The sequence below is a fragment of the Linderina pennispora genome (genome assembly GCF_002104995.1).
Source record: "Linderina pennispora strain ATCC 12442 chromosome Unknown DL89scaffold_8, whole genome shotgun sequence".
Taxonomy (NCBI): Eukaryota; Fungi; Kickxellomycota; class Kickxellomycetes; order Kickxellales; family Kickxellaceae; genus Linderina; species Linderina pennispora.
In genome coordinates this window covers 826,157-853,800 of record NW_024468256.1, presented here as the reverse complement: position 1 = coordinate 853,800, position 27,644 = coordinate 826,157, and the positions used below count along the sequence as shown (strand labels likewise).

Here is a 27,644-nt window from a genome sequence, read left to right as displayed (position 1 = left end):
GCAGCCATTGTACGATTGGGCTCCGGGGCCTGCTGACATTTGCACTATGCGCCATGCAGCTGGTGCTTGTTCTAGCAGCCAACAAAAAGTGCAACGGATCCAGCGAGCTGTGTTCGCGGGCATTCAACGAAGTATCACACATCTCGACACATGCCTCATTTGCGCTGGTAAACAGCTCGGGCTTGCCGGGCACGCAGTACAAGGACATCAAGCAGCAGCTGAAGGACGGGGTGCGTGGGCTGCATCTGGACATCTACAAGGGCTCGACGGCGGGCTCGGTGAATTTGTGCTTCCCCGACTGCAGCGTGATCAACGGCGGCACGCTGGCGGCGACGCTGGAAATTGTGAAGGCGTGGCTCGATGACAACCCCAACGAGGTGGTGACGATATTCCTGGATGGCGCTGAGACCACGGCGGACCCAGCTGCTGTGGAGCAGGCGTTCGTGAGCTCGGGCATCGACACATACATGCTGCCCAGCAAGACGGTGACTGGGAAGTGGCCGACGCTGGAGAAGATGATTTCCGACGGCACGCGGCTGGTGGTGTTTGCCGAGTCGCCGGCCATCTCAAACTACAAGAAGCACTTTATTCAGTTTAAAGGAATAGTGCTCAAGCTCGATGGCCCGTTCACGTACGGCGCCGAATGGACGTGCGGGCCGTGGACGCGGTCGACCGAATCGATTCTCCTGATCCCGCACCTGATAGTCCAGACAGCGACGATCAACAAGGTGCAGCACACGAACCTGCCGTATCCGTTCAACCTGGGCACGACCAACGGGTACCAGCTCGAGTACCATGCAGTTACATGCCGCGGTGGACAGTCGATCTGGATGAACTTTGTCGAGGTCGACTTTTACGACAAGGGCGATGTGTGGACACCCACGAAGAAGTTCAATGCGCTGCCGTATGAGGGCGACGATGTGGGCAACTTCTACCCAGAGTTCTTTGATGCCAAGGTGAACAGCGATGGGCGGGCGATTGTGGACCTCAGTGGCGCTCGGGCTGTCGGGCCAGCGGCAATGGCGTGGACGATGGCTGCGGTGGTGCTGTCGCTGGCTGTTGGCGGCAGCGGCCTGCGGATATGAGCAGAGGGCTGCTTTCATGTTCAGTAGTCTCTGTGCGCTTTTCTTTTTCAAATTCCATCCCACTAGACATTCTCACCCCATTTTCGAGGCTCCTCCACACAGCATTCCAGCCCACCCGGCCGTCTCTTTGCTGGCATTCCCTGATCTCAACACCTTCTGTTTGCAGCTGAAGATCATCACGAGTATGAAATTAATGTAAAAGTCGAAAGTACCATGATTTGAAGCTTGTTTTTGTTTAGGGTAGAAAAATTACTGGGGAAAAGAAATCAAGAAGCAGAAATCAAGAAGCAGAAATCACTGGCTCCGCCCGAGCGCCCAGCGGCTTCCGAGAAGCAGCTCTCTCTAGTTGAGCGGAGTGCGGCCATAGGCGCGGCGCCACATGGAGTCGATCTTCTGCAGATAGAAGGTGCCAGGGAAGAGCTTGGAGACGTCGCTCTGGGGCTCGTACTCGAGGGCGTTGTGGGTCTTCTCGCGCAGGGCCATGATCTGCTCGAACTCGACAGGCGAGACCTTGGTCCGGCTGTCCAGACGGGCCTTGAGGTCAAGGGCCTTGGCGATCTCCTCGGTGTTGCCGCGGACGCGGAACGAGTACATGGACGCGGCGCATCCGGAGCCATAGGAGAACAGGGCAATGCGCTTGCCCTGGAGGTCAGCCGAGGACACCTCGGTGAGCAGCGAGGCCAGGCCAAAGAAGACCGAGCCCGTGTACATGTTTCCGATGTTGGAGGCGGCCAGCAGCGAGGGCTTGGTCTTGGCGGCAAAGGCCTGCTTGGAGACGTTAATGAAGGCCTTCTCGAGGACCTTGTTGGTGTACGAGTCCTCGCGGGCAATGTCCTTGAACTGCTGGACATCGGCGAACTGCGGGGCATCGGGGCTGCGCAAAAAGTCGTTGTAGGCGATACGGCCAAAACCCTTGATGACCTGCTTGGTGTAGGGCGAGTGGAAGACCAGGTAGTCGACGCTGTCCAGCGAGGCTGCGGACTCGGCTGCGCGCTTCTCCAGGGCATCGATGTAGGCCAGGTACGCGTTATCGAGGGCACGCACATACGAGGTCACCGACAGCGGGCCGTCGACGGTGGGGAACTCGGACGACATGTTGGGCTTGTAGAAATCGTAGGTGTTCTCCATGAAGGTGCCGCGCAGCGGGAACTCGAGCGCCAGCGGGGCATCGGGAGCAACCAGCATGCAGACGACGCCGCAGCCGCCCGACGGCCTGGCGTTGCCCGACGCATAGACGGCGATATCGCCGGCCACCACCAGCGCCAGACGGCCGTCCCACGCCGACGAGTCCATCCACTGGCAGGCGTTGAAGAGCGCCGAGGTGCCGCCGTAGCAGGCGTTGGTCGTGTCGATGCCCTCGACGTTGAAGTTGCCAGACTCCTCAAACAGCTTCATCAGCACCGTCTTGGTCGACTTGCTCTTGTCGATGATCGTCTCGGTGCCCACCTCCAGGCGCCCGATGTCGCTGTACGACACGTTGTACTTCTCCATGAACGACTGCACCACCGTCAGGCACACTGACGAGATGTCCTCGCGGTCGTCGCAGAACGCCATCTTGGACTGCCCCAGACCGATCGTGTACTTGCCGGCCGACACGCCGTCGTGCTGCTCGAGCTCGACCTGGTCGACGTACTAGAGAGGGGAAGAGGGAGGAAGAGAGAGGCACTGAGTGCTACTGCTGCTGCCCGGCGGCTGATGTTGTTGTTTGCACACGTCCCGGGGGCTCTCCTCATCTTTGCAAAGAGCATGAATTCAACTTACACGGCTCGGGAAGTAGACCTCGATGGCACGGATACCAATGTTCTCGGCGCGGGCAACCATGGTTTTTCTGTGTGGTTTCTTTGTGCTAGTGGAAAATGTAGAGGAAAAGCTGATTAATGGATGAAAAGGAGCAGAGATTTCAATTCTTCTTGGCTCTGTCTTCAAAACATCTGAAAGCGCCCTCCCCCTGCTGCTTCGTCTGCGCTGTCTAAAAAATCCGCTGTCCCTCCTGGCTCCCGCCCCTCCCCCAATGTGCCCGCCAAAAGGGCGATGCTTGACATTGGGAAACCCCAGTAGGAGACCATTGATTGGGCCGGCCGAGTTGGGTGCACAATGCAGCCAAGAGTCGCTATGGAACTTGCTGGCAGTTGCCAAGTCGGAAACTGCCAGCACCAGCAGCGGATGGTGTGCGATCGTCGCCCTACGCTATTTTATTTTGCTGCTGCTTAGAGGGAGAACAGAAGGATCAGCTCTGTCGGCCTCTCGGCTTGTTCATCCAGGACAGCCAAAACACGACATGCCGCAGGCGGATCAACTGCTGGCGTTCGTGTCTGGGCGTGCATTCCACAAACAAGCAGATCGCGTTGTCGGGTAAAAACGCCAGTGTTTTTTATTTAGCAGTCCTACTCGCTTCTGGCGCTCGAACTGGGAGCAGAGTGGGTTACGCAAAACCTCCTCCGGAATATATCGGCCGAGACAAGAAAGGCTGACCGGCAAGGCATGGGGGGAGACCGCATGGCTCGCAATTTAAAAAGACGCTGCGATTCAGGCCTGGCGGAGCTCCTTCAGTGCTTCAACGAGCCGCTCGTAGTCCGGGGTGCCTTCAAACGACCCCTTGCCCTTGCCAATCAGGCCCCTGAGCAGCATCTTTGTCTGGTGCTTCCAGTCGCTGCACACGGGCTGCTCGATGGCAGCGGCCTTGCGCTGGTCGTCACCGCGACCTCCTGGTCGTGTTGCTGCTGGCCGTCTTGGGCAGGAGGGGCCTTGACAACCTGCACCTTGTCGCCGAGGTTCTCGTACATGTCGGCAAGCTCCAGGGCGGCATCGACGGCATCCTTGAAGACCGGCGGGGCGTAGGACACCTGGGGCATCTGCGAGTAGCAGCGGTACGCCTTGATGTAGCAGTCGAGGCAGTGCTTGTAGTCGCGGCGCCAGAACCAAAAGTCGGCCATGGCGCGCCACAGCGGGGCGGAGTTGGTGATCTTGGCCTCGATGGCATTGACCAGCAGGTGCTCAATGTACTTTGAGTACTGCTGCTCCTTGCGGCGGGCCTCGCGCTCATTGTCATTACGTGTCAAGGTGCCGCGTGTCAGCGACGAGATGATCCCCCGCAATATGTCCAGGTCGACGCAGGCAGCGCCGTCCTTCTCGGCTCGCAGCTGCACGATACGGTCCAGGGCGTGGATGGCGGCGCCGATCTGGTCCAGCGCCATGGATGCGGTCAAAAAGTTGGACCAGATCTGCCACGAGTCGTATTTGCCCTTCAGGGCCTCGCGCAGCGCATACCACGCCTGCTGGCGCTGTGACGCGTCATTGGACCGCATGTGGATGCTGGCCAGGTTGTTCCAGGCCTCCGAGTTCTCGTAGTCAATATGGACCACCTGCTGGAAGGCGTCACGCGCGGTGTCGTAGTCGCCGGTCTTGAGCGCCGCGCACCCCAGGATGTACCACGAGCGCTCGAACAGCGGATTGAGCTTCAACGCGTGCTTGTAGCACGCGACGGAGTCGTCGAACTCGCTGCGCGCGAAATGGTAGGCGCCCAGCGAGCGCATGGCGCGGGCGTAGCGGCAGCCCGAGACATCCCAGGCGTGGCGCCAGTGGGCCGGGTCCTGCTTGAGGTCGCCCAGCAGGCACCACAGCTTGGGGCGGCTCGGGGCCAAGTCGAGCTGCTCGCGGATGATGCGCTCAGCAACCTCCTCCTGGCCCAGCATCTGGTAGCACGCGATGACCTCGTCCCACATGTGCAGGCGCTCAAAGATATCCAGGGCCGAGCGCACGACGCCCAGGGCCATGAACTGCTTGGCCAGCTCGCGCTCCAGCTCCCACTGGCTGGGCAGCGCCAGCGCATGGAAGAACTGCAGGCGCTCGCATGGCCCTGCCTCGTGGGCCTCGGGCAGCGGGTGCGAGATCTGGTCGACCAGGGCCTGCAGCTGCAGCGTCGCGCGCTCCACAGTGCGGGTTTTGGCTGCCTCCAGCCGCGACCGCTGCAGCACGCCATCGTGTAGATGCTCCAGTTGCCCGGGTGCTGCAGCACACGCACCACAAACGGCATCATCTGCTCGGACGTCAGACCATGGGCCGGGTTTTCGTTCTGCACATTCAGGCACAGCGCCAGCAAAACACTCGCGTCCAGCCCCCGCAGCTGCTGCTGCCCCGATATGTCCAGATCCGTGAATGCAATCTGCTCCAGCAGCGTGTCGTCGTTCAGCGCAAAGCTCTCGGGCGCCGCCCCCTGATCTGCCTTGCGGGCCGGCTGGGCGCTCTGCGCTAGCAGCACCAGCTGCGCGGTGTCGAACTCTTGGAACCGCGTGCGCTTGCCCTTGGCGCCTGTGATTTCCCACTGCAGCCCGCTGGCCGCCTGCGCTGCCGTTAGCTGCTGCACCGCGTCCCGCGTCATCTGGTGCTGCGCATAGGCCACCCCGTGCTCCATGCTGAGCCTTGCCCACAGCTCGCGGTCGCCCGCCCCCACCGCATCCCATGTGTGGGTCGCCGCCGACCGGCTCATCGGCTCATGCACCGTCTCCTGCACCTCCACCACGCTGTCCTCGCCCAGCTCCGGCACCGGCTCGGCAGGCGCCGCCGGCATCTGCTGCTCCACAGCACTGTAGCCGTCCATGATCTGGTCCAGCAGCGACTGGGCCGGGTACTCCAAAAGGCTCTGCTGTGCGAGCAAAACACGGGATGCCCACCACCTTGCGCTGCCTACCGCCTGGTCGCGCTCATCGCACGCCATGTCCACCAGCAGCCAGCGGGCAAGTGCCAGAAACAGCGGCCGCGGCGTCAGCGTATACGCCTCCTCGCCGTCGGCTGCCAACATCTCCAGTAGCGACTGGTCGAGCGCCGCCCGCTCCTTGCTCTGCTCCGCTCCCAGATACACGCGTCCCAGCTGGTCGCGTCGCCCGATCTCGTGCTTGGAAGTGCCTTCGGGCAGCTCTGTAGGCGCGGCTGCAATAAACCCTTCCTTGTACTTGTCTGCCACGGCCAGTAAAAGCTCTGCCGGGTCCATTAGGAACTCGGGGCCCGTCCAGTTCGTCTGGATGAATGCCTGCAGTGCTGCTGCTCCGATCCACGTCAGTGATGCCCAGCCTGCGGCCCCGTGCTGCGTGGTGAACTGCTGCGCCTGCTGCTGCGCTGTTGCCTGCAGGGACGACGCCGTCACGTCCTCGTCTGCGGCCAGCGTACGGAATAGATACTGCGCTGCCTCCGACCGCAAAACCTGCTCATACTGACCCTGGCTCAGCAGCGCTGCCAGCGCCTCTGCGCTCTGATCCGTCTGTGCGTCTGCGCTCCGATCCACCGTCTGCCCCAGCAGAAGCTGTCTCTCCAGTGTGCTCAGCGCCATGGTCGAAATAAAGTATGGTGTGGAATACAGGATGGTGTATGCTGAATACAAGGTCGATGCAGCAGCAACTTTTATCCCCTTTATAAACGAAAATTTTTTTGAGAGAAGTTCAAAGAACGTGCTGAGTAATGGCTCTGAAAAAATCACTGGCTGCCTTTTGTCACTTTGGCCACTTTGAGCGTCACCTCCCTGCCCCTCGCAGCCCCCTCGAGCTACATGCGTAAACTGACCCGTCCTTCGAGCCCGCTCTTGCTTCCTCAGCTTATACACTTTTCCAATTCTTAATTCGCTACAGCCCGCAATGAACATCAAGGTCAAGGTACTATTCCACTCGCGCATTCCAATCTGCGCCCCCCACACACCGCAGCCACCACGCATTCACCAAAACTAACTGCCCCACACCCGCCCTCATAGACTCTCACCGGCAAGGAGGTAAGCGACAAACAGCACACGTCCACCTGCTCCCTTCCTCGTTCCTGCACTGACAGCAACCCGCCTCCTTTCCGCGTAGATTGAGATTGATATTGAGAAGACGTCGACCGTCTTGCAGATCAAGGAGCGTGTCGAGGAGAAGGAGGGCATTCCCCCTCCCCAGCAGCGCCTGATTTTCGGCGGCAAGCAGATGGACGACCCGAACACCGCCGAGTTCTATAAGATCGAGGGCGGCTCCGTGCTGCACCTGGTACTGGCCCTGCGCGGCGGCTCAAACTAACACCTCTCCCTCTTCAAACAATACCATCCCAATCCCCATCCATCTGCCATGAAATGCTGTTTGCGATTTTTTTTTGTTGTAGCTTGACATATTCGAAAGAAAGGCTGGAGTCTGGTTTCTAGTAAACACGCTTGAATGGCGGCACTGCCTTGCACTCGTTCTCATCCAGAGTGTTGGCCATCACCCCACGGTACTTGAGCTCGACCGGGCGGTCCACTTCCGTCTGGTACGACAGCGTGTGCTTCATCCACTCCTTGTCGTCGCGCTCAGGGAAGTCCTCGCGCGCATGCGCACCACGCGACTCCTTGCGCGCCACCGCCGAGTTGATGGTCTGCGTCGCGCACGTCAGCAGATTGCGCAGCTCAAGCGTCTCGATCAGATCCGAGTTCCAGATCAGCGACCGATCAGACACACGCACCTTGTTGTACAGCTGCGACACCTCAGTCATCTTCTCCACACCCTCCTCCATGACGTCCTGCGTGCGGAACACCGCCGCATGGTTCTGCATCGTCTTCTGCATCTTCAGACGCACCTCCGCCGTCGTGTGCTCGCCGTCCGCAGTCCGCGCGTAGTCGAGGTCCTTGATCGACTGGTGCGTGACCGACGCATCCATGTCCTTGTGCGGCACATTGCGCTCAAACTTGGATGCAATGTCGTGCGACACCGCACGGCCAAACACAACCAGGTCCAGCAGCGAGTTGGCTCCCAGGCGGTTCGCCCCATGAACCGACACCGACGCCGCCTCACCCGCCGCGTACAGCCCAGGCACAACCTCGTCCGAGCCGTCCGCCGCCAGGCGCACAACCTCACCTGTGTAGCGCGTCGGAATACCGCCCATGTTGTAGTGCACGGTGGGCAGCACCGGGATCGGCTCCTTGGTTACGTCGACTCCCGCAAAGATACCGGCCGTCTCGGAGATGCCCGGAAGCCGCTCCGCCAGCACATCAGGCGGCAGGTGGTGCAGCTGCAGGTAGATGTGGTCCTTCTCGGGGCCAACACCGCGGCCCTCGCGGATCTCCATCGTCATCGACCGCGACACAACATCACGCGATGCAAGATCCTTAGCCGTCGGCGCGTAGCGCTCCATGAACCGCTCGCCCTCAGAGTTGACCAGGTAGCCGCCTTCACCGCGGCAGCCTTCCGTCATCAGGCACCCAGACCCGTAGATGCCGGTCGGGTGGAACTGCACAAACTCCAGGTCCTGCAGCGGCAGACCAGCACGCGACACCATCGCCATGCCGTCACCAGTGCAGGTGTGCGCCGACGTGGCCGAGAAGTACGCACGGCCGTAGCCTCCGGTGGCAATGACCGTGTTGTGCGCACGGATGCGGTGCAGCGTACCGTCCTCCTGGTTCAGCGCCAGCACTCCGCGGCACACTCCGTCCTCCATCAGCAGATCCAGTCCAAAGTACTCGACAAAGAACGTCGCATCGTACTTGAGCGAGTTACCGTACATTGTGTGCAGCATCGCATGCCCGGTGCGGTCCGCTGCGCAGCACGTGCGCCGCGCCTGTCCGCCCTTGCCGTACTCGAGCGACTGCCCGCCGAACGGCCGCTGGTAGATCGTGCCCTCAGGCGTACGCGAGAACGGCAGACCCATGTGCTCCAGCTCAATCACCGCCTTCGGTGCCTCGCGACACATGTAGTGGATCGCGTCCTGGTCGCCCAGCCAGTCACTGCCCTTGACCGTGTCGTACATGTGCCAGCGCCAGTCGTCCTTGGTCATGTTGCCCAGCGCCGCGTTAATACCGCCCTGCGCTGCCACTGTGTGCGAGCGCGTCGGGAACAGCTTGGTCACACACGCAGTCTTGAATCCGGCCTCGGCCAGACCCATCACCGCCCGCAGGCCAGCACCACCGGCTCCCAGCACAACCGCGTCGTACGTGTGGTCAATCACCTCGTACTTGGGCGAGAATGTGTTCGTCGCCTCCTTGCCGCGCAGGGGCTGCGTGCCAAACACGCGTCCCGCCGTGCGCGAAGCGTGGAACTGGCGGGTACCTTGAACCTAAATACCAACCAGGCTGATTAGAGTCAGCGCCTCATGTAGATGCATGTGCACGAGCCAGACACCGGCAGAGGCGTGAAATCGGACAACGCAGCAGTCCTTTCGGCCAAAGGAGAATTTCTTTTGTTGATTTTCTCCGGAACCATGACGTGCTTTTAGATAGCCACACGCCAGGTCAGGCTTTACGATTCTGCTCTCAATTTCGAAATCTCGAAAGGGAGCGGAATACTTACCAGAGCCTTCGCGGTGTGCTGCTGCAAGGTAGAAAGTCGAGAGCTCAGCATCCTTGTATAGAGAGAAATACTTGAGGTTTTTGATGAAGCAGAAGCCCTGCAAAAAGGAATATAATAAAACGCTTGTGGAGATAAAGGAGGAGAGGAAGAAAAAGAAGAGGACGGCTTCCGAAAAATACCAAGCAGGCCGGGTAGGGGCTTCGTTTTATTTTCCGAAGAGATAAGATTACGCTGGCTCGAGCTCCTGGCGAGGGCTGCTTTTTCCTTATTGCCTCAAACGACGAAAAATCTCCTTGTTTACGCCAGAGTCGGGAGAGAGATTTTCCTTTTATCTTCGCCCGACCCGAGTCACTCCTGCGGGACTGGCTCATTCCGGCCGGTTCCTAGCGCAAACCATTGCCTGGAATCGGGTTTTATTGCTGCACAACCATATTTTGCGCGCTGGATCGCTGGCTGATGTATCATACGCCGCCCCTCTTGCTGCGCCATGTCCGCTGCCTTTACGTTTATCGTCTTCTACATACTTGGTCTTGTCTCTTCCCTCATGACCCTCGCTCGAATGGCTACCAGAACCAAGGCCAAGCGGCCCGCTGCCGCCCCTGCCACCACAGGCGCTACAAACTCGGGACGAAAGACGTTCGACTATTTCGGCCAAGCAAAAAAGCACAGGCCCGACGATGCCTCAGCTGTCGATGTGCCCACACACAAAGTGCGGTGGCGGGACCTGCGCGGGACATGGATCGGAACATACATGGCGCCCACCCCCTCCTCAAAATTCGCTGCCTTCGACCTGGACAGCACGCTCATTGAGGTCAACGGTACCCACCGCTTCCCAAAGAACGCCAGCGACTGGCGTTTTCACCACCCCAAGGTGCCAGAGCTGCTGCGCAATGTCCACAAGCAGGGCTACAAGATTGTGATTATATCGAACCAGAACGGCCTCAAGCCCAACAAGGGCTCGACAGCGCTGACTAAGAAGGCTGTCGAGTTTCGTGACAAGATCTCGCAGATCGCCAAGCAGCTCGACGTGCCATTCACCATCCTGGCTGCCACCGCCAAGGACTATCTGAGGAAACCGAGCCCTGGCATGTGGATCGCAGCCGAGCTCGACAATGCCGGTGTTGCTGTAGACCGGTCGCTGAGCTGCTACGTCGGCGATGCTGCTGGTCGGCCGGGAAAGGGCAAGGCTAAGCCGGACTTTAGCGACTCTGACTTGGCCTTTGCTCTGAACCTCAACGTACCCTTCTATGTGCCTGAGGAGGTGTTTACCAAGGACATCCTGTCCAAGGACGCGCCGTTCCCGCTGCCCACGCCGCAGGACTGGGCCATTGGCCGCTTCCATCCCAAGGGTATGGATTCAGCAGGCGACGCGCACAAGGAGCTGGTATCCAAACTCGCCACCAGAGCCGCCAAGGCCGACAAGGACAACCGCCTTCTTGTATTGCTGGTCGGACCGCCAGCCAGCGGCAAGTCCACGTTTGCGGCAAAGCACCTGGTACCCCTTGGTTTCGAACACATCAGCATGGACACGCTCAAGACTCCGCGCAAATGTCTGGCCACTGCATCATCCGCCCTGTTCAAGGGCACACCTGTTGTAATTGACAACACCAACCCCGATCCTGCCGCCCGCAAGGCATATATCGACGCTGGGAAGAAAGTGGGTGCTGACTGCATATGCATCCTGTTCGACTACAAAGGCCGCGAGCTGGCTCTTCACAACAACAGCTATCGTGCTAACCTGCCGCAGTCGAGATTTCTGCATGCGACTGAACCCGGCCAAAGCCTGGGGGATCTCCCAGCCAGGCTAGACAAGGTACCCGATGTCGCCTACAACATGTTTTTCAAGCGGCTGGCTCTGCCAGATGCAAAGGAAGGCCTGTCTGAAATCATTCACTATCCGTTCATTCCCAAGTTCGACTCTGCCAAAGACCACGAGCTCTGGCACCAGTTCTATTAGCACCAGCAGGCCATAGCACCCGTGCAATTAACATTATTATGCCTCGTACTGAGTGAGAAGTGATGTGCCTTTAGATGTCTGAGATATATGGCCAGAAACAGGCATTACTCGTAATGAAAAACGGAACTGAGTAGGACCGAGCGCTCCAGCGCCACGAATATATACCTCACCAGCCGCAGCCACCACATACACCTGTGATCACACCTTTGGTGGCTATCAGCCGTAGTGATATATTAGCACAGCTGTCTATGCCCATGTGCCGGGACAAGCTTGGCTTTAGTGCAGCAGGTAAGAGGCTCTTCGTTTGCTGGTGGGCCTGGCCGCTCCGAGTCGACTGACATGCCAGGACAGGAGGTTGCCCCTGATCACGCTGTTGTGCCTGGTAATTGATCAAGGGTCAGGGACGCCAACACGCTGATCTGAGCGTTCGAACCTCGTCGCTCAGCTCCTTCTCTTCTACGACTGCATCTGTCTTGAATATCTCTTACACTATACCTGTTCTTTCGCATGTCTGAAATTGTCGCGCATTTGCGGTCATTGCGGCGGTCCTGCGCTCAGGGCATGGCGTGGAGCTCGGCGCTGGTGTGGGCCGAAAAGGTGACTTTGCTGACTGGCGACACAGAAGACGTGCTCTGGCTAGTCGACGCGCTAGTGACGAATGGCCAATACCGGCAGGCAGAGGAATGGCTTAACCACCAACAGTACGCCAGGCGAATCTGCAACACTGCCCCAGGACAATATTTGGCGTCAATTGTTGCGCTACGGCTGGGCAGAGCTGAGGATGCACTGGACTTGCTCGGCAAAGCAGCAGCTGAACTGACCACTGGACTAGCAGGCCCTGGTATTGGCACACACTCTACAAAATTCCCAGGTGCTCAAGGTGAAACGCCAACCACGTCAAGGTCAGCGAAGCCAGTGTCCTCACTCACATCTTCGCTGTATGACAGTGCAGTCAAGACTGGCCCTACAAATGCGCCTGCATACAACCTTGGCAGTAGCTGCTTAAATACAGCAAACGAGCATCCACTGAATCCGCGTGCCTTGGTGCTGTACATGCAAGGCGCGGCAGTAATCCAGCTAAGCAATGCAGGTGGTACTGAGGACCTCCCTAGCATCAAAGAACTGGCCACTCGTCACCCTGACAATACCAGGAGTCTGTCGACTATGCACCGTCGAAGCACTTTAAGATCGGTAGCCGAAACCCCCGATCCAGGTCCCGCGTCACAACCTGGTGGTATCGGCGGAGCTGCGGGAGAAAACGTTAGCCCACTAAGTGCCTTGGTCAAGCGACTATGGATTGAGGCGGTCAAGGCTGATGCGCGGTGCTGGGAGGCCTGGTCAGGGCTGAGAGAGCACGGTTTGCTGACATGCAAGGAAGAGCTTAGCTTGATTGCGAGCCTAGATTGGACCTCGCATTGTGCTGGATCTGAGGGAGTTGGGCAGTTCTTTAAGCAGTACTGTCTGGCAACCATGACTACATATGCTACGAATGAGCAGACAGTCCAGGCAACAGCCAGCTTGTTAAAGAGCTACCCATGTCTAGTGCAAGATCCTAGTCTGCTGGCAATCCAGGCGTCACGACTGCTGTCACTCGGCCGTGCTCGCGACTGTCTCACGTACACCGTGCGTGTTTTGGAGATTCGCCGTATCCCGGACCCCGGCACAACCGCAATCCACATCAGTGCACTCACAGTACTACACGCCAGAGACGCGCTGTTCCGGATCGCGCACGAGCTGGCTGAGGAATTCGGCATCTCGTCGATCAAGCGAATTGATATTGAGCCAGCCGACACTGCCAATGACTTGTTTGCAGGGGGCATGGCAGGGATCCCCGGTAGCAGTGGCTCGGTGATGTCGACCCCCAGGTCAACTTGCTCTGCATCCAATATCAGGCACTCGATTGGCGCATCCGCGTCTGGCGTCAGTCGCATCCGGTCAGGCGCCCGTGGTCTACTTATTCCCGAAACCCCCTCACGCCTGAATGGCGGCGGAAGTGCCACATCCCAAAGGGCTAGTAGATCAATGCAGCCAGCGGCCCAGTCTTCCTCTGCCGCTACCGCTGCTGCTTGGAAAGGACTGTGGGGACTACCAACTTGGACACGGCCAGGACCACCTGTGCTGGCAACATATCCATGCGCACTGGGGCCATCGCATATGACGCCAGTTATCAATGACACGTCTGTCTCCACAATGGATACGTTCTCAACGACCAGCGCCCAGTCGATCGGTAGCCCAACCCAAGATGAGTTCATCGGCGCCTCCTTGGCATGGTTTGCGATCGGTTGCTACTACTTGGTGACGGCATCGATTCTAACAGCCCCAGCCTCTGCTCAAGCCGACTGGGGGCAGTCACATACGTCCTTTGGGATTCTGACGTCCGCAGCTCGCCTGGGCATATCTGGATCTAACAGCGATGGTGGGACCTCGCTGCGTCGTGGTCAGCCGCTGACACCTGAAGCTGAGCATGCGCTCTCTGAAGCCCGCCGGTGGCTTACCAAAACGACCCTTGTCTCACCGCGCAGTGTTTCGGCATGGGCCGCTTTTGCCCATACGTTCGTGCTTGCTGGAGAGTGGGAATCGGCAACACGTGCTCTGCACACAGCTGTCGGTCTGTGTGGATTCGAAGGTGTTGTTCACGGCGGTGGCCGCGACTCTGGATCGATAGCAAAGTCGTCACACGGGACACCTAGCAAGCACGCGGCATTTAGAAGCGCACGGGTACTGCAGTTGCCAGAGCGTGGCAGTCGGGCTGCACATGCACCACTGGCAAGCCTTGGCAGTGTTTACCTACAAATGGGTGACCTAACCATGGCCGAGTCATGTTTTGATGCCAGTATGCGCTGCCTGAGTGGATTCTGCATCCGCGACTGTCTCTCTCTATGGATGCCGGTCGTTGACGCCATCCATGATGACCAGATCCTAGCCTGGTGCGAGAACACCAGCCATAAGCAGTCCGAATCCAATCGTATTAGTCACTCAGCATCAGCCATGACTGACCCACAGCTGCTCAACGATATTGGTGTCCTATACTACGCGCGCAGCGAATTTAGTACAGCAAAGCTGCTCTTTGCCATGGCACTCCATGCTCTGCATATCAACACTAACCAGCAACATATGCTGCAATCGGCATTCGCTCCGTCGCAGAAGCACACTACGCGCTGGTCACGAGCGCCAGATGCTCAGGCTGCATATTCTCTGCCCATGGCCAACCTGGGCAATGCTTTGCGTCGCATGGATCGACTTGATGCCGCACTGCTGTGCCTCGACGCATCGGCAAAATGCATGCCATCCAACCCCGAAATTACACTATCGACTGCGTTCACCCTACACTCTCGTGCAATATCCCTACTCGACCAAAGCGACTCTGTCAGTGCCAGCCGCGACCTCGACCGCTCCATCGATTTGTACCACGATATTCTCTCCTCGCGACCTGGTGACCCAGTCACCACTGATCTTCTGGCACTGGCACTGGAGTTATCTACAAACATCCAAGGCACGGTTTTGCTAGGTGGGCTGTTGGATTTCAGCAAGGGACAGCATGCCCAAATGGACCAGCATCCTCGAACCCCAGGTGAGCTGAAATATCAACGGGATGTAAGCAGCAAGCCATCAAATCCGAGTTCTCCTCACCAAGCCTCCATTTCTAGAGAGGAATTACCAGCCATAGAGTTAGACCAGTACTCCAGCAGCTACCACCCTTCATCCAATCGTGCGTCACTGGAGCCAGAAGTTGATGAAAGTGACGAGGAAATGGAGATTGAAGAGGATACCGACAGCGATATGGCTGTAGACTGATCTGGCTAAATGCTGCGCCTTTGAATACTTTAATACCATGCGGTTAACCGACACCTCACAGTTCACCATCTCCGTGACAGTGTGAGATAAGAACAAGCATGAAGTAATGAAGCAAACGATCACAGAGCGCTCATGGAGCGGGGCTTGGCAGATAAGGAGAGCCCGTAGTTGAGGATCGTGGCCCATATCAAGACTGCCATCCATAGAAACAGTAAATAAACCTCATTAATGACGAGCTGCACTGGGATAAGAGCCATGAACTAAAACGCAGACTTCGCTTGAAACTGAAACAAGCAGAGGAGAAAGCTAGAGTCGAGGTAGAGAGAAAAGGTAGCTTTCCTTGGCCATTTAAAGCTACTCGCCAAAAAAAAAATTAAAACGATTGCTTTCTTCCATGCAGAGAGAATTAATTGCAAAATAGAGCTACGAAATTGCAAAAAGGTCTTTCCGAGGTTCGAACTCGGGTTGGCGGAATCAAAACCCGCAGTGATAAACCACTACACTAAAAGACCCTCCACGAAGTGCCCAATCCATCTGGACCGATCGTCACACAAGTTTTGGAGATTTTCAAAATGTACAGTATATATCGTGAAAGAATCAGTCATTATTACTTTTTAGGATGGTGGTGTTGGCCAGCAGGCGCCTCCAGCACCATCCATATTCCTATTGGAGGTTATTCAGAGTTACTTATCTGCTTATCTATCGCCTATGCATGCTGTAACTACTGGCACTCTTAGTAGAATTAATATTTTACCTAAACTACTATTTGTATCTTAGAAAAATTTTAGTAAATATAATTTCAACTAGAAAGAAAAAACTATATACATTTATATTTAATTATCTTTGGGCATTAATAGTTATTATCTTAATAGATATGGCTAAGCAACTATAAGGAAATCATACTTACTAGAATTTTTCTAAGATACTATTAGTAGTTTAGGTAAAATAGATATAAATCAATTATCTTAGAAATCAATTAAAATATATACACCAAATATATCTTATATTAAAGAACTATTTTATAAATGAGTAATTAATATACTACTAACTTTATTGTAATTTACTAAAATTTATAAGTCTAAGAATAACCTCTATTAGCTATAAACTAACAGTATATTCAGCCTACTGTAGGTATTAGTAGTATGTACCAATATATATAATAAATAGGGTTTGGCCTATATAGAGGTATACTTATATCATAAGCATAGGACTGCTAGACTTTTACCTATATATGATTTTATAGTCCTAAAATATCTGACCATCCCCTTGAACATTTTAGTTGGTTGGAAAATATAAGCTCTTAAACCTTATAGCAAATATATATGACTTGCTCTGTAAACTTAACAAATAATATTCTTTTATAGCTGATTGATTTAGATCATAAGGTAACAGATAAATCTCTTTAAAGCAATCGAAATATCGAACCCAGAACCTTCTATCAAAGTACCATTCATCTTAGTTATCCTGTATTTCATAGATGTAGTAAATTCATAGATACACTAATGTAGTAGACAAATTACCCAACTTCTATGTCCTCAGTACTCAGACTTAGAACCATAGGCTTAAGTCGATAGGGGTGATAGCAGGCTGTCTGCACGGCCTGCAATTGGTCTCATTGATTTATGAAGAGCGCTCAAAAAAAGAACTATTGGTTTGCTGGCCAATACATCCTGGATATAAATGTTTCCCTTCCTGTGTTATTTATCCATTTTCTCCTCACCCCTCTCCACGCATTCTGACTTCCCTACAAACCCCTCCTCTAGATTCCGTTATTTAATCGTCATGGTTGCCAGCAGTGGCATGCCTCGATGCGGGGCTCGACTCGGTGATGTGCATCGGCAACTACTCGATGAATACGTCTGACTACGCAAGAGTCACCTGCCCTGGACAGCGGAATGAACCCCCACTTTTTTCTGCAACCCTCCGCGATGAGCATCGTTATACAATACCTACAAACGGGTTGCATGGAGCTCTCTTTGTGGGCATATTCCTGCTGTGTCGGACAGGCAAGGCTCTTGCAAGATTTCGCTATCGATTGTGCCTCCGATGGCTCTGCTGGCACCCAGACTGCAAGCAAGCAAAGAATCGCTCAGCTGCTGCCAGCAATGGCAAGCCAGAGCAGTAACGCCGGCGTCGATCAAGTCCCTAGAACAAACCCTCAAGAGTATAGTTTTTTTAACCTGCCAGGCAGTTGCTATCGCCCCGCAGCAGACTCCTTGCCACATTATCGACAGTCTAAGCCATACTAATTAGCCGAGCTCGCATTGCGGGTGCCATAAATCTAGCTACCCCAGAGCAGTTACAGATCTACTTGGGCAGAATCTATCGTCTTCTGCTCGACATTTGTAGTAGCAGGCTTCTGGGGGGGGGTTCTGTGCCGTAGCCACGTGCAGTATAACCAGTTGATTGAGGTTGCTATTTTTAAGCCATTCTGACTGTATTTAAGCTGTACCGTGAGCAGCCGCTCGTAGTGACGACATCTTTACTTGATTATGCTTCCTTCTGCAATATTGTCATTTGTTTTTGGCATCGTGCTCGTCCCTGTAGTGACTGCAGACGAATGCAACTTGGCGTATTGGAAACCCCGTCTGATAGGCACGCAGATGATCGGAGAGAAGCTCCCAGGGCATGTGACAGAGAAGAAAAAGTCGTTCCTGCAGCAGCTCAAGAAGCCTCGACGCATTATCCGACCAACAGACCTAGTGGTAGACCAGGTTGAAAACCCAAAGCGCATCTCAGTATATGTAAACGAGAAGGACATCGTGTTCGACGTAAACTGCAGCTGACAAAACGCAGCATAGATTAGCATGAACCATATTTGGGGCAGGCAGAATAAGCTGGTGTCTGGCAGACTGAGCGGCGAAATAGCAAAAATCAACCTTATCTTTTGAATAATACTGAACAAGCAATAACACCATTATGTCGTCTTTTGTCGAGCGCGTGCGCAGCGACCCAAAGAATATCTGCGTTCCAGTTCTTGCCATTGCAGCAGTGGCCGCGGTCGGCGGAGCAGTGGTGCTGACGTCGCGGTATTTGCAGGCCGACCATGTGCGGACGGTACACAAGCGTGCGGCGCAGAAAAAGTATAGGGCGCTGCTCAGCGACCTAGCCGAGTGCAAAGGCATTCTCAGCTACATTGATTCGCAGGAAATTCCCAAGGCGCAGCAGCTGGCAACCGAGGCCGAGCAGATCATGAGCCAGATCGCGCAGGGAGGCGCAAACGAGGCCGAGCAGGCAGCGCTGCAAACCCGGCTGCAAGCCATCAGAATGGATATCATGGGTGTGGGCGAGCAGCTGCTACGGCTGATGGAAAAAGTCGATGGGGTTGCGCCAGCGTTGGTGCTGGAGGCAGCGGGGCTGGAGCCATGGGCCGAACACGAAAAGGAGCTAAGGGACAAGGCGCTGAGCGATGGACTGGGTGCGGTGTTTGATCTGGCAAGCGACCTGCGAGCTATCCGGAAGGGGCTCATCCACAAGGCAGAACGCCGCGCCCGCAAAGTCGATTCGCTCAAGAAAATCACAGCTGTCGCCGTGTAAGCGAATGCGCAGCGGGCTGCATGTCGCCCTGGCAGCCCTGGCAGCCCTGGCGGATTAGGGCATCTTCCCAGCAGGGGGAGCATGCCTGAAGCATGCGCAGCTCTGCACCTGTAGCGTGCCACGGCCGAACAGGGGGTGGGTATAAAAGAGAAGGAGGGCGGGGAGAGGTACAGCCTCTTTTTGTCTTTCATCCTCCATTCTCGGAATTCCTTATCTCTCGACTTCAACCCAGCAGCCCACTCTTTTTAGTTCTTTTATCAGCATACAATGTCCTCGTATTCTCTGCCGGCGCTTCCCTTTGACGAGAAGCTCATCTACATTGATGGCCGGTGGGCGCAGTCGACGTCCACAGCCACGCATAACGTGGAGAACCCGGACACGGGTGATGTGATTGCGGTTGTGCCCGAGTGCAATGCCCAGGATCTGGACAAAGCGGTGCAGGCTGCGTACAACGCGTTCCATGATGGGCCCTGGGCCAACCAGTTCTCTGGTGCAGAGCGCCGCGACGCCCTGATCGCCGTTGCCGATGCCATTGAGGAGCACCGCGCCGAGCTCGAGCTCATCGAAAGCATCAACACTGGCAAGCCCATCAGCGACATGCACGTCGAGGTCGACGACACGATCGACCTGTTCCGCCACTTTGCTGGCTATGCTGACAAGGTTGAGGGCCGCCATATCGGCCACCAGACAAACCAGACAATTGAGGGCTACACGGTCAAGGTGCCTGTCGGCGTGGTCGGCTTCATTAACGCCTTCAACTACCCGCTGAACCTGCTTGGCTGGAAGGTCGCTCCTGCGCTGGCAGCCGGGTGCACAGTTGTCTTCAAGCCTGGACCGCAGACACCTCTGACCACGCAGTACTTTGCCTACCTGCTTGAAAAGACAGGCAAGTTCCCGCCTGGCGTGTTCAACGTGGTCACTGGCGGCGTGGAGGTTGGCCAGGCTCTGGTTGACCACGACCTGGTCGACAAGATTGGCTTCACCGGCTCGGTCGCCACGGGCAAGCACGTGATTCGGTCGACAGCCTCGACGCAGAATGTGCGCTCGACGTCGGTGGAGTTGGGTGGCAAGTCGCCGGGCGTGGTGATGCCCGATGCGGACCTGGACAAGACGGCGCAGCTGGTGGTCAGCGGATGCATGAGCAACGCCGGCATGAACTGCAACGCGCTGACGCGCCTGTGGGTGCACCGCGACATCTACGACGAGTTCATGCCCAAGATCAAGGCGGCCGCCGAGTCGATGGTGCTGGGTGCCCCGCAGGAGGAGACGACGGTGATGGGTCCCGTCATCGACAAGCGCCAGTTCGACCGGGTCATGGAGTACATCCGCATTGGCAAGGAGGAGGACAAGGCGGCAGTGCTGACTGGTGGCGAGCGCGCGTTCGACCGCGGGTACTGGATCAAGCCCACCATCTTCTACAACGTCAAGAGCGACGCCCGCATTGCCACCGAGGAGATCTTTGGCCCAGTGCTGTCGGTGCTCGAGCCATTCGACAGCCTCGACGAGGTGATCGAGATCGAGCGCAAGAACGAGTTTGGTCTGGCTGCGGGCATTTTCTCGCGCAACCACCAGGACATCAAAAAGTTCACGCGCAAGCTGCGCAGCGGCACCATCTGGGTCAACACCTACAACGCCCTGTTCTCGTACCTGCCCTTTGGCGGATTCCGCAACTCGGGCTTTGGCCGCGAGCTGGGCTACGAGTCGTTTGACGGATACCTGGTCCCCAAGTCCATCATTGACGACGTGTCGTACTAAGTTTGGCACCGAGGGGCCAGCCGCAATGTTTCCTGCAGATATGCACAGGTATCCAGCCTCGCCCCCTAACCCCTTGATTGGCCTGTTTTTTCAGCGGGGGTTCAGGGCCTTGCCATTGAAGAGACGAGCGCTGGTTTTTCCGCACCTTGGCTCTTTAGCTTCTTTTTTGCTGTTCTCTAATTCAAATTACTCGCAGTTATTTGCTAGAAAGATGAGCTGGAAGGGTTTCAAGAAGGCGCTAGAGCGCATGCCCCACCAGCTACAGAACAAGATAGGCCGCGGCACGAAGACAGTGGACACCGAGTATGACGACCTGAAGCTGCGGTTCATCGACCTGGAGACAGTGGCCAAGACGCTGTTTCTGCAGGCAGCGCAGTTCCGCGATAGCATCCGCGCTACGCTGGTGTACCAGATAGCGTTCCTGGAGCAGATCCTGGCCAGCTACCGGCCAATTACCACCGACCCTGAAGGCGTAGCCCAGCCCATGGGCAGCTACATCGACGAGGGGGCGTCACCAGAGCTGCTGCATGTGGCCGAGGAGTTCCGCAGCCGCGTCACAGCCATCAAGACCAGCGTTGACCCGCAACTGGAGACGCTGGACATGTCTGTGGTGGGCCCGGTGCAGGAGATGCTGGCCATGATGAAGAACGTGCGCCGTGTGATGCAGAAGCGCGACCACAAGATGGTAGATTTCGACCGCTACCGTGCCCAGGTTGAGAAGCACGAGGCAAAGGAGGGGCTCGAGGGACAGCGCAGCCTGCCCGACCAGCAGAGCTACGAAAAGTACAGCGCCCAGTACCAGGAGGCCTCGCGGCAGTACAACTACTACAACGACATGCTCAAGGCCGAGTTGTCTCAGCTGCTGGATCTGCGCCAGGCATTCATGGACCCGGTCTTCCTCAAGTTCTTCCGCATCCAGCACCAGCTCTACACGCAGCTGCTTGTCGAGATGTCGGCCGCCGCCCGCAACTGCCCTGCGTTCGACCTAACCACGCCTGTTGTGGTTGGGTGGCAGCAAAAGTGGCCCCGTGCCGAGCAGACCATGGGGTCCATTGACCTGTGGAGCCAGGGCTTTATGAATGTCGAGCCGTACAAGCTTGACGAAAAGCCCAAGGGCTTTGTTGGCTCGCTGAAGGGCACCTTCCGCAAGAAGGAGAAGTCGGCCACCCCCACCGCATCGAGCATGTTTGCTGGCGGAGCGCCTGCCTATGGCTCCTCGCCGCCACCAGCCGGCACCTCTACTGGCCACGACTCGCCCTACAGCTCCCACAGTGGCAACGCACCGCCGCCTAACGAGAAGCCGCAGGGGTGGGGCGGTGGCCCATCACCCTATGCATCGCCGGCGTACCAGGCCCCACCGGGGGAGAAGCTGCCTGCTGCTGGCGCTGCTGCTTCGCCCAGCCATATGCCTCCACCGGCCTATGACTCGCTGGCTGCTCCGAATCCGTATGCCCAGGCTCCGCCGCCCGAAAAGGCTCCACCCGCCTCCATGCAGCTGCCAGTCCCCCGCCCGGGGCCTCGCCCCCAGTTCGTGGTGGCTATCTATGACTACGCCGCGCAGGCCGAAGGCGACTTGAGTTTCCGTGAGGGCGACCGCATAGAGCTGGTGCAGCGCACCGCGGCCAAGGATGACTGGTGGACAGGCCGTCTGAACGGTGTAACCGGCGTTTTCCCCGGCACATACGTGACTGATCCGTAGTGCTAACGTCACTCCCCGGAATCGAAAACTGCACTGTCGTTTGAACCGTTCCATGGTGCCAGGCTTTCTGCCGCGTCACTTTCTGTTGTCTATTCCTCTCTTGCCCAAGCTCTTTTGCCCAAACTCTTTTTATAATACGTGCCATTTCTATAGAGCCCCATTCTACCCGGATACTGCATAGTGTAGCCATATTTGTCCCGATCCATGCCGGGGCCGTTCCGTGTCTGGACCAGCCTGGCCGTGCGCCGTCCGATCTTGACTCTGGCTGTGACCAACGGTGTGCTGGGTGGTGCTGGTGATCTGTTGGCTCAGTCGATCGAAAACAGGACTGAGTCAACGAGCACTCCGTTCTGCTGGGATACCAGGCGCACAATCCGCTTTGTCACCTGGGGCGCCATATGTGCGCCGGTCTTGCACAAGTGGTACCTATTTTTGAACTGCCAGTTTCCACTGCCAGCCCTCGACACCAGCAAGACCCTGTTTGCATCCGCTGTTGCTAAGCGCGTCGCAGCCGACCAGCTCGTCTACGCCCCGCTCGGCATCGCCGGCTTCTTCATTGCCATGAATGCTATGGAGGGCCACGGCTGGCGATCGGCCAAGCACCGCCTCGGCGAGCTCTACCGCCCAACGCTGTTTGCAAACTACGCCGTGTGGCCCGCTGTGCAGGCGATCAATTTTGCCTTCATTCCAACAATTTACCGTGTCCCGTTCTGCAGCGCTATCAGCATCTTTTGGAACGCCTTTATTTCGTGGACGAACGCACAGTCGCCTGCACTGGGTGCCAAGCTGCCGCTCGAGAGTCCTCATATAAGAGTGAAACCAGCTCATTGAGTGTGCAGGATTTGGCAGACAGGCACAAGACGTTGTGGTTGGGACCGTACAAATAAACCCATGTAAATTGAGACCATGCGGGTACACATGTAGGCTTGTAATGAATGTGTGACTTTCTGCATGATATGCACAATGATGAAACGGGATGCCGTTTCCCTTTAACACATACCTGCTCAGCTTTATATCAAAAAGACTGGCTGTGGGAACAAACCTACCGATCTTCAAAAGATACTTCGCGTGGGGCCCTTTCTACACTGCCACTGCTGTATGGCACCAAGCGGTTTGTTTAGTGTGGCCGCTGTTTTTTTAAAACAAGCATTTGTTTTTGACAAGCAAGAACCCTTGGCATATTTCCAAAAGAGCTCCAAATGTTAAATGCTGCTACTCAATCTTGGCATGCCAAGTCTTGATATCCGCAGAAACACCGCACAACGTAACATATATGATTGCAGACAAGTAGATATATTCTTTTCGTTCCTTGAACAGCCAAGCAACCAGCCAGTTTCTCAATTCAATATCCATAATACTGTTTCCTAGCCTTGTTATTCTAACAATATGGACGGTGTCTCACATTTCACTTTTATCGATGCCCCTGGATCCGCAGATGCAACTAATGTTGCCACCGGCCATGCGAGTAAAGTTGTCGAGATTGCAAGCAGCCATATTCTTTACACTCTCACCATCAGCAATGCTGGGCTCAGCGTCTACTCGTGGGTAGCTCGCCGGACTGACCCAATAGTCACTGGCGCTGTAGTAGGTACATCGATGGGTCTTGCGGTTATGAAAGGGTTTGGACGAACTGCTACTGCAAGAAAGTCCGGCTATATTCGCGGTGGATGGAAATTTGTTGACTTCACAGGCAATGAATATTGCTGGTGTGTCAGCCTGATGGGCTCCACCTGGAAGTTACTGGACTCTAACCACGATAAAGTTGCTATGTTCTGCTGCATACCTACCAAGCATCGCCCTATCGTTGGCCATTTGTCAATGAACCGTGATGTATCAGAACAGCTGCTCTCGCTGGTTCTTTTGACCTGTCAAATGGTTTACCTTCGTGTTAAAGCTAATTAATATTATTCATTTTTTACACTTGAAGCTATCCACTACGCTAGCTGTTGCATGCCATAAACTCTTAGAAGCTCTTGTGTTAGCTGTGCGTCCTGTTAACTTGGGGAATGAGTGGTTATAGAATATATGGAAAAAATAACTACCCAAAATTGACTGAGGGGAAGAAGGAAGGCTGGTCGTCTGTCTGGGCCTTTGTACGTATGCGTTTCGGCCTTGTCTATGGTGGCGCAGGGGGACTCCGGACCCCGAATGTCAACACGTCCAACTACAAGGTAATCTGTCATTTTCCTTTTTGCCAGAATAATTCTAATCCAGCAGTCGGTATTTGGGCTTTTCAGACTAGTAACGCCAAATGCTTCCGTTGCAATCTCAATCAGGACATTGTTATTATCAAGTCTGTGTGCCTCATATGGCATGTTGGTTGACAGGGAAAATCATACCTGTGTAGGACATTGGCGAAAGCTGTATAGAGCTCGAACATTGCCAGGTTCTTTGCGATGCATACCCGTACCCCTGAGCTAAATGTAGGTATATCCTTATCCTTTTCAGTTCCATCTGCTCCAAGGAAGTACTCAGGGTCAAACCTGTCAGGATTGGGCCAAAGGCATCGATTGGGGTGGCAGGCTGCAATTGAGACACCAATACTTGAACCACCTGGAGTGAAGTAACCCTGAATAGTGACACCATCTGCTGGGACACAGCGTTGGAGCATATTTGCAAATGCTGGGTTGAGACACAGGCCTTCGCCGATGACAGCAGAAAGGAATGGTAGCTTATTTTTGGCATCAGCAAACGATATAAACTGTGAAGAGTCGGGGAATGCTGAGCGCACTTCCTCAGCGATCCACCCGTATACATCTGAATAGTGCATCAGTTACATTACTACAGACGTCAGTGGGCTATTAGTGGTGTCCAAGCCGTTGTAGGTCTAGAGCACATGGTGGGTGGTGTAGGGCAAGAGAAAAAAAATAAGAAATGAATAACGAAAAATACCTCATGTAGATACGCGTGTAATTTTCGTTTTTAGTTGGAACAGATCTTCGAAACAGCGGTGAATCGGTCCAAGAATACGCTATTAGCGTGAACTAAGTATCAACAGAAAGCGACAGAACCAAGTATTATATTGATATAAAGAAAGCTAAAGAGAAGAGGGAAGGGAGAGGCGAGCACAGAGATTTTGTACTATCACTCAGGTGGCAGAGCCAAAAAGAAAAAGAAAAAGAAAAAGACAATGGGATGAAAGACTATGTAGTTCACAATAATCGGATCATGGGATTCTAACATAGAGTATGTATGATAGTGTCCTCGAAACAAATGGTAGTTTAGCGAGAAACTGCAGAATTTGTTTAGGAATGGACCTGTGATATGTGCAAGAGGCGAGAAGAACGCATTGATGATCCGTCGAATAGCATGTACAGCTATTACCGCGAAGAACACTAGTACCAGTGTGTGCAGCATCACCTCAACTGAAAATTGTCTATCAGAATTTTCTCCGACTATTGAATAGCGACAAAAAGTTTGGAATGCAGTAGAATGTTGATAACAAATATGAAATGCATATTCTATTTACCAGGGTATATTTGTAACTTTATATTAGCAAATTTGCTTGTGTCGTTGGTAGGTGTCAGTATAATTATTTGGCCATATTCAACTGATGCCATTTGTTCATTGTAATATGTTGAAATACAACGTGTACATAATATAAATCAATACCCTTTTGTCATACCCTTGCAATATCTCAATACTGCTTGCCAATTCTGCCTAATATCCATCTGTAATACTAGCCATCAATCGCTGACACAACGGAGCGTGTTGGAGGCATATGTGGCAGCGATTCTGATGGAATATGCTGGCTGTTGGCTGTTTGCCAGGAATATCTAATCAGCCGATCTGTGGATCGCGCTTTGCTCGGAGCTGACACCGTTTTCGTGTTTCCTGGCGAGGGCACTCAGCTCTTTGTGCTCAGCTCCCACACATTCGCTTACTTTCTGCTGGAGCTCATATTTCCTGCTTTCTCTTCCATTCCTTGCACTATGCCCTTTTGCGAACAATGTGGTCATTTCTAGGAGACCGCCAGGCTAGAGTCACCTGCTGGTGTTGTAATGAAACGACGCGATTACCCCGGTCCGAGGCTGACAGCGACACGGTACACGACTGGCATTGTGACAACTGCGACACACAAAACACGGTAAACAAGGAGGGCGAAATTGTCGACAGCCGTGATGAAATGTACAGGGAGGTCCCTGGAAGCAGCCAGCGGAAGCTGCGTATTCTCAGCGGTATTGAGAGTCCGTCTAGCAGTTTCCCTGTGGTTGTATTTTGCAAGACATGCCAAAGCAACCAAAACCGGGTGTACCAGCTCCTTTCCGAGTACTTGCCTGAAGAGACCGACTCTCACTATGCGCAAAGACTTGCTGAAGCTGACGCCTACAGTCGGACATTGCGCAGACGGTATCCAGTCGCATGTAAGCAGTGTCAGGAGAAAGTGGACGATCTACTGCAGTCACAGGCATCATGGCTACGGAAGAAGGAGCTGGCCAGTTCATTGAGGCAGTCGGAGAGGGTTCGCAAGTATGAGCCAAATATCCGGCCAAAACCGACGTTGCGACGAAAGGGTGTCACGATGGCCTGGCTCGTGTTTGCCCTGCTCGGATTCATTGCGTGTCCCTTAGCAGCACTGGGGCTCTACATCGACACCCAGCATGGCTACTTGGATCCACCATGGCAGGTGTTGGTAGCTGGTGCTGCGATATCCATGGCTACGTTCCTGTCCGGCCTACTGAACCCACTGTGGCTAAGGGCGGCATTCAGCACAAGCATCCGGATAGCTGGGCTGCCCAGATACCGGCGGCGCATACAGTTTCTGTCGGCTGGCCGGCTTGCGGTAGCAGTTGGGTTCTTTTGCAGGCGACCATCGCGAGACCTTGCCATTGGGTTAGGTATAGTCGACACTTGCATGTTTGTCTACGCGTTCTGGGCGCTTGAGATTGTCAGTAAGCTCAGGACAAGGTCTCTGAGCAGGCACACATCCGATTCTGATGACACAGGCGATGAGGCCACTGATGAGGCCACTGCTAAGACAGCCGACAGCGACACCCCTCTTGAGCGTGCCCGCAAAACCGACGAGGCAACCAGCTCGATGGGTGAGCTTTCTCTGGGCGAGTCAGTTGTAAATCGCGACCAGAACGACAGCCTTCGTGGAACTGCCTTTGCCAGTCTGCATGGAGATCATAGGTCTGGCGACCGGGTGTCACAGGGCAGAAGCATGGCCCACCTGGACAGCTACAGAGAGCAGCGGTGGCAGCGCTGTAGGCGACGAACTCGCCTCCATGTTTGGCCTGGAGTCGCTGGCTGTGGGGAGTCCGCTCGCGACGTGTACCAGCGACGGTGGTGGCTGCTCAGAGTATGGATGTAGACACCTCTGATGCTGACCTTGGCCGTGGTCCTAGACTACGGCCTGCAGGACCCCTCAAGGCAACCATCGGCCATTCGAATCGACTCATTTCCAGTCACAAGACACTGGACTTGAGTCAAAGATGCGAGGATTTTCAATCAACGATGGACGACGACGAGGATGTTGACATGGAGCCAGCTGCAACCGAGGCGAGCCGTGGCCGCCCACGGTCGAACAACGCCATGGAAAC

General features: G+C 55.2%; 14 protein-coding genes and 1 non-coding gene across 15 annotated transcripts; 10 read left to right on the top strand and 5 right to left on the bottom strand.

Annotated features, from left to right (window-relative positions):
* Positions 1 to 53: 53 nt before the first annotated feature.
* DL89DRAFT_224295 (uncharacterized protein) lies at positions 54 to 554 on the top strand (the record flags this gene model as incomplete). Its single annotated transcript, XM_040884681.1, has 1 exon — positions 54 to 554. A coding segment is annotated over one exon (501 nt), but the record flags the coding sequence as incomplete, so codon positions are not given.
* Positions 555 to 1,291: 737 nt separating this feature from the next.
* Positions 1,292 to 3,001, bottom strand: DL89DRAFT_174252 (hydroxymethylglutaryl-CoA synthase). The gene is made up of 2 exons (XM_040883835.1): positions 2,847 to 3,001; positions 1,292 to 2,717 (listed from the first exon to the last, which is right to left on the bottom strand). Exons 1-2 carry the CDS (start codon positions 2,904 to 2,906, stop codon positions 1,428 to 1,430), a joined length of 1,350 nt encoding a protein of 449 aa, XP_040743015.1. The 5' UTR covers positions 2,907 to 3,001; the 3' UTR covers positions 1,292 to 1,427.
* Positions 3,002 to 3,611: 610 nt separating this feature from the next.
* Positions 3,612 to 6,465, bottom strand: DL89DRAFT_284569 (TPR-like protein; the record flags this gene model as incomplete). Its single annotated transcript, XM_040889790.1, has 3 exons — positions 5,107 to 6,465; positions 3,744 to 5,050; positions 3,612 to 3,702 (listed from the first exon to the last, which is right to left on the bottom strand). The coding sequence occupies exons 1-3, from the start codon at positions 6,406 to 6,408 to the stop codon at positions 3,612 to 3,614; spliced, it is 2,700 nt and encodes an 899-aa protein (XP_040743014.1). The 5' UTR covers positions 6,409 to 6,465.
* Positions 6,466 to 6,709: 244 nt separating this feature from the next.
* DL89DRAFT_293690 (uncharacterized protein) lies at positions 6,710 to 7,120 on the top strand (the record flags this gene model as incomplete). Its single annotated transcript, XM_040890413.1, has 3 exons — positions 6,710 to 6,727; positions 6,823 to 6,840; positions 6,920 to 7,120. The coding sequence occupies 3 exons, from the start codon at positions 6,710 to 6,712 to the stop codon at positions 7,118 to 7,120; spliced, it is 237 nt and encodes a 78-aa protein (XP_040743013.1).
* DL89DRAFT_278516 (succinate dehydrogenase) lies at positions 7,086 to 9,409 on the bottom strand (the record flags this gene model as incomplete). Its single annotated transcript, XM_040889507.1, has 2 exons — positions 7,086 to 9,107; positions 9,359 to 9,409. The coding sequence occupies 2 exons, from the start codon at positions 9,407 to 9,409 to the stop codon at positions 7,239 to 7,241; spliced, it is 1,920 nt and encodes a 639-aa protein (XP_040743012.1). The 3' UTR covers positions 7,086 to 7,238.
* A 443-nt stretch (positions 9,410 to 9,852) lies between these two features.
* On the top strand, positions 9,853 to 11,778 carry DL89DRAFT_268286 (PNK3P-domain-containing protein). The gene has a single exon (XM_040887861.1). It carries the CDS (start codon positions 9,903 to 9,905, stop codon positions 11,313 to 11,315), a length of 1,413 nt encoding a protein of 470 aa, XP_040743011.1. The 5' UTR covers positions 9,853 to 9,902; the 3' UTR covers positions 11,316 to 11,778.
* A 9-nt stretch (positions 11,779 to 11,787) lies between these two features.
* On the top strand, positions 11,788 to 15,327 carry DL89DRAFT_284566 (uncharacterized protein). The gene has a single exon (XM_040889789.1). It carries the CDS (start codon positions 11,823 to 11,825, stop codon positions 15,108 to 15,110), a length of 3,288 nt encoding a protein of 1,095 aa, XP_040743010.1. The 5' UTR covers positions 11,788 to 11,822; the 3' UTR covers positions 15,111 to 15,327.
* Positions 15,328 to 15,549: 222 nt separating this feature from the next.
* DL89DRAFT_t97 lies at positions 15,550 to 15,622 on the bottom strand. Its single transcript has one exon. It is a non-coding gene; the product is annotated as a tRNA-Gln (tRNA).
* Positions 15,623 to 17,929: 2,307 nt separating this feature from the next.
* On the top strand, positions 17,930 to 18,817 carry DL89DRAFT_174177 (uncharacterized protein). The gene has a single exon (XM_040883833.1). The coding sequence runs from the start codon at positions 18,030 to 18,032 to the stop codon at positions 18,645 to 18,647; it is 618 nt and encodes a 205-aa protein (XP_040743009.1). The 5' UTR covers positions 17,930 to 18,029; the 3' UTR covers positions 18,648 to 18,817.
* Position 18,818: 1 nt separating this feature from the next.
* On the top strand, positions 18,819 to 20,495 carry DL89DRAFT_174205 (aldehyde dehydrogenase). The gene has a single exon (XM_040883834.1). It carries the CDS (start codon positions 18,915 to 18,917, stop codon positions 20,400 to 20,402), a length of 1,488 nt encoding a protein of 495 aa, XP_040743008.1. The 5' UTR covers positions 18,819 to 18,914; the 3' UTR covers positions 20,403 to 20,495.
* A 118-nt stretch (positions 20,496 to 20,613) lies between these two features.
* DL89DRAFT_224442 (uncharacterized protein) lies at positions 20,614 to 22,101 on the top strand (the record flags this gene model as incomplete). Its single annotated transcript, XM_040884688.1, has 1 exon — positions 20,614 to 22,101. The coding sequence occupies one exon, from the start codon at positions 20,614 to 20,616 to the stop codon at positions 22,099 to 22,101; it is 1,488 nt and encodes a 495-aa protein (XP_040743007.1).
* A 249-nt stretch (positions 22,102 to 22,350) lies between these two features.
* DL89DRAFT_218910 (uncharacterized protein) lies at positions 22,351 to 22,866 on the top strand (the record flags this gene model as incomplete). Its single annotated transcript, XM_040884362.1, has 1 exon — positions 22,351 to 22,866. A coding segment is annotated over one exon (516 nt), but the record flags the coding sequence as incomplete, so codon positions are not given.
* Positions 22,867 to 23,432: 566 nt separating this feature from the next.
* Positions 23,433 to 24,003, top strand: DL89DRAFT_284563 (uncharacterized protein; the record flags this gene model as incomplete). The annotated part of the gene is made up of 1 exon (XM_040889788.1): positions 23,433 to 24,003. The coding sequence occupies exon 1, from the start codon at positions 23,488 to 23,490 to the stop codon at positions 24,001 to 24,003; it is 516 nt and encodes a 171-aa protein (XP_040743005.1). The 5' UTR covers positions 23,433 to 23,487.
* Positions 24,004 to 24,405: 402 nt separating this feature from the next.
* On the bottom strand, positions 24,406 to 24,871 carry DL89DRAFT_258318 (cytochrome P450; the record flags this gene model as incomplete). Its single annotated transcript, XM_040885601.1, has 2 exons — positions 24,406 to 24,462; positions 24,506 to 24,871. The coding sequence occupies 2 exons, from the start codon at positions 24,869 to 24,871 to the stop codon at positions 24,406 to 24,408; spliced, it is 423 nt and encodes a 140-aa protein (XP_040743004.1).
* Positions 24,872 to 25,965: 1,094 nt separating this feature from the next.
* On the top strand, positions 25,966 to 27,481 carry DL89DRAFT_174134 (uncharacterized protein). The gene has a single exon (XM_040883832.1). It carries the CDS (start codon positions 26,051 to 26,053, stop codon positions 27,413 to 27,415), a length of 1,365 nt encoding a protein of 454 aa, XP_040743003.1. The 5' UTR covers positions 25,966 to 26,050; the 3' UTR covers positions 27,416 to 27,481.
* The last annotated feature ends 163 nt before the right edge of the window (positions 27,482 to 27,644 follow it).